The sequence below is a fragment of the Salvelinus fontinalis genome, chromosome 5 (assembly GCF_029448725.1).
Source record: "Salvelinus fontinalis isolate EN_2023a chromosome 5, ASM2944872v1, whole genome shotgun sequence".
Lineage (NCBI taxonomy): Eukaryota > Metazoa > Chordata > Actinopteri > Salmoniformes > Salmonidae > Salvelinus > Salvelinus fontinalis.
Window position 1 is genome coordinate 46,172,165 of NC_074669.1, and position 6,778 is coordinate 46,178,942.

General features: G+C 42.0%; 1 protein-coding gene across 3 annotated transcripts in view; it reads right to left on the bottom strand.

Moving 5' to 3' along the window:
• The window catches only part of LOC129855679 (ataxin-2-like protein), a 31,621-nt gene extending 26,176 nt beyond the window's left edge, over positions 1-5,445 (bottom strand). For 2 of the 3 annotated variants that reach the window (XM_055923593.1, XM_055923592.1), the window contains exons 1-8: positions 5,105-5,445; positions 4,733-4,839; positions 3,541-3,580; positions 3,216-3,272; positions 2,991-3,062; positions 1,597-1,780; positions 1,283-1,404; positions 352-443 (exon numbers count right to left, since the gene is read on the bottom strand). In XM_055923593.1, the coding sequence (XP_055779568.1) occupies positions 352-443; positions 1,283-1,404; positions 1,597-1,780; positions 2,991-3,062; positions 3,216-3,272; positions 3,541-3,580; positions 4,733-4,839; positions 5,105-5,125 (695 nt within the window). In that variant the 5' untranslated portion in view covers positions 5,126-5,445. Of the gene's footprint in view, positions 1-351; positions 444-1,282; positions 1,405-1,596; positions 1,781-2,990; positions 3,063-3,215; positions 3,273-3,540; positions 3,581-4,311; positions 4,471-4,732; positions 4,840-5,104 lie in introns of those variants that run through there. The other variant, XM_055923594.1, reaches the window with a different exon arrangement.
• Between the last annotated feature and the right edge of the window lie 1,333 nt (positions 5,446-6,778).

A 6,778-nucleotide genomic window follows, 5' to 3' on the forward strand; every position in this document is an offset into this window, starting at 1 on the left:
GAGTGGGGTAACATCTCACAGCAAGAACTGGCAAATCTGGTGCAGTCCATGAGGAGGAGATGCCCTGCAGTACTTCATGCAGCTGGTGGCCACACCAGATACTGTTATTTTGACCCCGTTTGTTCAGGGACACATACCATTTCTGTTAGTCACATGTCTGTAGAACTTGTTCAGGTCATGTCTCAGTTGTTGAATCTTATTATGTCCATACAAATATTTACACATGTTAAGTTTGCTGAAAATAAACGCAGTTGACAGTGAGAGGACGCTTCTTTTTTTGCGTAGTTTATATAGACAGATCGACCTGAGCATATTCCAATCAGAATAAGGAGCTGGTGGGAGAATACTCACGTGTACATGGAGAGGCTGGAATCGTAGGTGGACGTGACGCCATACGTCTCCTCGTTAAACTTGAACATTTCGCTAGCATCCCAGCCATTAGACTAACAGAGACAGAAGAACCGTATAGTAAGTGTGTGCTTGTGTCTCACCAAGTGTGTGCGTGTCAGTAACCAGGTTTCCATCCAACCATTTCATGCAGATGAATTACTTGACACATCAAAAAACTCAACAGGCCCGATAGAAACAGCAAATTTGTAGTCAAAATATCCTATTGTCAGCAACACCATTTTTTCGGTCTGTGAAATAGATTATACATAATTGCGGAGGAAACGCTGTTATGTGCAACTAGTGATATAATAACCATGTCGAAATATACTTGGAGTCACGCACTGATATGTTACATTGTTGTAACCTACTACCATCACAACGTGTGAAAGCATAAAAAGTTATGAACGTCACATTGTGGTTAAGTGCACGCTGAATTTCATGCAAATTTCCAATGAATATTGAGGGTGTTTTTTGAATGCTGGTGACATGATGATTGGTGCTTGGCTGCAATTATCAAATAAAAATGATCTTGCTCTTATCCATGTCAACTTGATCAGCCAACTTGTCTAGACAGCATGCACCAAAAACAGATTGGGCAAGCTTGCTATTTATCACAAAAGTTTGTGACAAAACCAACAGTAGAGTAAAAAATGTGATTGAAACACACTGAACTTCTGTTTTTTATTTGGTACTTTGTAATTGAAACGCAAATATTTTTTATGTGCACTAGGTTATCACGCAGTTTTTTTTTTTACATCAGTAACAAGTCAGTTTCATAGAAACCCACCTGCGGCAGGAACATTCAAAAAATGTTTATGCAGATTCTAGAAACTGCAAATTGGATGGAAACCTAGCTACTGTGTCTATTCATCTCACTGTGTGAGCGCCTCACCGTGTCCGTCTCCAGGTCGAAGCCTTCTCCGTTGCTGTCCCCTCCGTCCCACCTCTGCAGCACCTTCTCCCGGTGTTCCCCGTTCACCCGCGATGAGCCGATTGCTGTATCTGTGAAAGCATCTACACACACAAAGTCTAAATTTGAAGGTATCTACTTGGGGTATCTACTACATCTACTTGGGGTACATAATGATGCACACACACACTTGGTTCACCCTCCCACCTGTCTCATTCAGTTCGACTGCTTACTTAAACACACATCCTTTTCTTGAATCAGTTTCAGTCACACTGACAACGCACTCTCACACTTACCTCTGATGGCGTAGTTGAGGTCCACATCTCGGCAAGTCATTGTGACCAGGTCGCCGGGGCTGAAAATCATGGTGTCTGTGATCTCCTCTATCCTGGGCAGGGAGGGGGGCAAGCCTCCCCCTCCGCCTCCATCCGCCTCTCCTCCTTCGCTCCGCTTGTGGACAGCATCAACCACCAGCTCACACTGGAGTAAAAACACATTAGGACCACGGATAAACCACAGAGGTTAACTGAAGAGCGACTGCAGGCAGTGGTCAATGTGACCTGGGGGGTGTATTCATTACGCTGATTCCATTGCAAAACATTTTGCAACGGAAACCATTTACTCCAAACGTAGAACGTTTTGCAACAAAAACAAGTTTCTATTGGACAATTTTAGGTAGGTCCCTCCTGGTGTTGCATGGTATACCGAAACTTCGGTAGTTTTTCGATACTAGAAGAAGAAAAACTGTTCGGAACTAGATTTTTTGTTACTTTCGGTACTTCTGTCAAATGTGTTCAACAGATCAAGCACATCTATCAGCACAGCCGACCTCTATTATAGTGCGCACTGTGCCTGCTCCAATTACTCACTGCTAGCCTGCACTGGGAGTCTGGGATGCATCATGTTAGCTCCCCACTCATGCTGCGCACAATTTAATAATGCGACGCGACGGAATGTAGAAATGTTGAAACTAGGCTAGAACACTTTACAATGCAAGATGACACCGGTAGCTTCCAGCTATTGTAGGTCAACTTTCCTTGCTAGTTGACAGCTAACATCAATTCACCACCCTAGTACTTTGTGAACTATAACGCAAACCATAATGCAAAATATGCTGATTTCAATGTTGATAGCCACAAAAAACGTTATTCATTCTTATTTCGGTCTCTCTCACAAAGATGATCTATTGCTTCAGCAAACTGACTGTGCTCCTACGGGCCGCCCCCCCTCTTGCCTCGTGAATGATGTCATTCCTGGTAGACAGCGCACATTTTTATAAAATAAGCTACTTCAATGCAAATGTTGAGTACAATAAAATAAGTCACAAAATGTAAGAGAGAAGGGAAACAGATTTTCATGGGGCTACAGATGACATCAGCCAAAAGAAGCTCAATAACTCAATGCATGCACACACACCTACTGCTCCTGGGGCGCCAATGACGTGAACGTTGATTAAGGCAATCCCCCGCACCTCTCTGATTCAGAGAGATTGGGTTAAATGCAGAAGACACATTTCAGTTGAATGCATTCAGATGTGCAAAGGACTAGGTTTTGTAACAGAATCCGACTAATGAATACACCCCAGATTAAGTTGAACATCTGACCACAACCATGTTTCGATGAGGGGTCTATAATGTGTCGGTATGCAGAACACCCATGTATGGTCTAATACAAGGTAGTATAAAATTACCCTTGAGCTGAGGGTTTTGAAGATGCCCTCATACACATTTCCACTCTTCACTCGGACGTCACAGGTGGAGCCCTTGAAGGATAATAATAATATGGTTATTGGTCATTTCATTAAGATATACATTAGTAGACAGTTGTCAATAACTAAAAATAGTGGAAATAGTGCATCTGTTGCATCAAAGGCACCATGGTGGACATAGGCCTAATTGACCAAATGAACACTCACCACTACAGCTGTGAGATAGTGAAGCATCCTGGTGTTGTTGTAAACACCTTCAAATACCTGTGAGTTGTAAACAAACATGTCTGACTTCAGTATGGCAGGGACCTCTATTTTAAAGTCCCAAAAAATGTGACCTTACTCTACTCACAATGTCCTTTCAACATTTTAGAGTTTACACATTGTACAATAGTGCACTAGTATGGAAGCAAACAAAGCTTAAGACAACCTACATTATGTCATTAAAAGGGTACTAGGCTATGCACTAGGCTACGAGTAAAACGTCTGTAGTACATGCTGGATAGCCTACATTTCATGATATGTGACTTACGGGAGAGGACTGAGATGGCGGCTTCATTGTATTTCTTGTCCTGAATGTGAGGAGAGAACATTAGCAACAGACAAGACAAATGGGTGTAGGTGGCTCAGGGGAAAAAATCTGCAACGCAAGAAATAGGCCGGCAGCTGCATCACTTTCAATGTAGCTAACTAATATGCAAACTTGCAAAGAATTATGGGCATGGGACATAGCGTTTTTCAAATGCGGACTCTTGAGCCCGGTGGTCCTCGACCTGTCATATGAATGCATGATGCTAGCTAGGTGATCTAGAAGATATGTCTATGCAGCCGTAGGGCAAAAGACTGATCACGGTCACCGATGCGTGCCGGACGCCGGTGGTCTACGTTAGCTAGCTAAGACATAGGTGGGGGGAGGTGAAAACAAGCTAGCCCCGTAGCGGATATGTTCTGTTCTCTAGTGTCGTTTGACATTGTTTGCGAGGCTTAACGAAAACAATTGTGTTGACACAAGTTGGCTAACTAGGGTTAGCCAAAACAGAAGGTAACGTTATAGCGATGTGGTTAACAATTTAGCTAACGTTCCCTAGGGGTAGCCTGCTAACGTGCACCTATTTTAGCCAAATTACTCTGGTAACAATTTGGACTAACTAGGCGAAATTGTGAAATTATAAAAAATCTAAACAATAGCTAGCTATGTGTTGTCAAGCTAACGTTAGTTAGCAAGCTAAACAAGACAGCTAGTAGAATTTCTAGATATCGAGAGACACGTTGAATACAATAAATAATAAAATAGTATTAATACTTTTTAGTCATGTGCATCCCTGTTACTCCGCAGTCTTGCTGATTCTGTTTAAAGTCGCACGATGACAGGCCAAACAAAATCTAAAACAAACGTTTAATAAAAAGGGAAAAAAGAAAACACGGATAATCCCATCCCCACAGAAAGTGAATGGGTATATGGCGTCAATCAAATGTATCGTCTATCCCATTGGTTCGGACACCAGTCAATCATACCAATGTCGATTTAGCGGACCCTCTTTGCCGATTGGCCGTAACCTACATCTATTATATTTACTTTGTTCCAATTGGCTTAAAATAGCGAGTTAAAGCCTCAATTTGACATGGGCACGCCCACTGTAATCCTCGTATTGACCGGTAAACCTCTATGGATATGTGGCAGATCCCCGGACTTGCTTGACGACTGTGGCCGAGCATGTGCTTACCTTCCAGGCACAGCTCTGTTGGTATTGTTCCCGCTGATATGAGAGGGCAAAGCGGCAGGCCCTGCCGTTCCATTGGAGGTTTTTCGTCCGCCTGAACCGGGTTGTTGCTGGTGTGACACGTGCCAATAATTACACATCAAGTAACAGTTATACGGATTCAATTTGCCTTTAGTCTACTAAATAGTATTTGACTTTACCAGACTGGTTACCACGTTAGTCAATGAGGACACCATCGATAAAGTTCACGTTAGCAGCTAGCTATAAGTTGACTAGCTAACAAATATCGCACAAGCTAGCTAGAATTCATACACACAGAAAACAATACATGTAGCAGCAAGCTACTCTTAGCAACTTGATACAACTACAACTCACGTTCTGTCGACGAAAAGACATTGCCTCTTCGAAAGTTAATCGATAGTTAAGCTGGCTACTGTAGTACAGCCTTGCACGTTATAGCTAGCTCGATGGCTAGCTAGACGAGCAAGCAGTAATGTCCCTTCTGTAGCTAAAATTTTTAGCACGTCGTCTTTCGTTTCCTTTCCGTAGATTTACTCGTGCGTGTGGCTTACTACGATTGCATGTCATTTGTAACTTGAACAAATTGTAAAACTCGGGGGAAACAAATTCGCCGGTTTGGCACCACAAAAATGTTGTCGTCTGCGCGTGGCTGACTGACTGGGTTGGTGGGGGCGTGTATGTGCGCATTCACAATTTAACGTGCACGCGCTAAACAGTTTAGACCACAAAACCGCGGTCGTCACTAATTTCAAGCCAAACTCCGCCTATTTCTAAAATGTATCTTCTTAAAATCTGATTTTAACCTTAACCACAATGCTAACCTTATGCCTAACCTTAAATTATGACCAAAACGCGATTTTTTGTTTTGATGAATTTTTATGACATAGCCATTTGACTTTGTGGCAACTAACGACAACCCAAAGCTGCAAGAATTACTGTAACATTCCTTTACATCCTTCCCCTTTATTCAGTAAGAAACAATAACAGTGAACCAAAGCAACAACACACTAGGCCATAATGTTTCAGTATAATTATATTATATCATATCATCAAATTCAATGCAGTACCTGAAACTAACCACACAGGTTGGACAAAACCCTGCCCACCGTCAACACAAGGTCCCAGCAAAAGAGAGCGCGAGAGACAGACAGAGACAGAAAGGCACAAATAGAGTTCAAAATTTGAAAAGGATGAACAGGGGCATGGGGTAAGATGTGTAAATGATGATTACAAGGATCTGAGTAGAGGACAAACAAGAAGAAGGTATAAACAAAGAGAGGAAGGAGGGAGATACAAAGATAATGAAAGATAGAGGCACTGAACTGAATGGCAAACAGACGGACATGGCTACACAACCAAGGCACAGGTTGAAGGAGTATGACAGAGGTGATAACACAAAAAGGCACGAGTAGAAAAATGCCCCCCCCCCCCTTATGTTTTTCTTATATTCTATTTCTGCACATTAAAATGAAATTAGGATGAGGTCCAGGAGGAGAGGACTGTATGAGCATGAGGGAAAGACTGAGTATGAGGCTTAGCAATATAAAAAAAGGCACAAACAAATTTCAACTGAAATAATCGGATGGGGGCAGGAACAAGTGTTACGCATTACATGGAGTTAACAACGTGCAATAAAAGGCATTTTAAAAACAAAATAAAATTAATACTATTAATTCCGACCATCATTATTTCCATTATCATTAATCGTATCATTATTATTATCAATAATAAAGTATTTTATCTGAATATATATTCGCTCTCTCTCTACCTCTGGCCACTTCTCTACCATTAAAGAAAACCAGAAAATGAGGAGAGAAAAAGAGAGTGAGGTTGAAAAAGTGACTGAGGTATATGTATCCTGCTTGCCAGTTCTAGCCTAGTCTCTCTGCCACCTAGTAAGTATATGGTTGTCCTCCATCTCCACCTCTGTGAAAGTGTACTGTTGGCCAGTAGAAAGTCTGCAGGATATTGAGGTATGGTACTACTGGGTTCAGAGGATATCTCTCTCTCACTACCTACATCCATGAA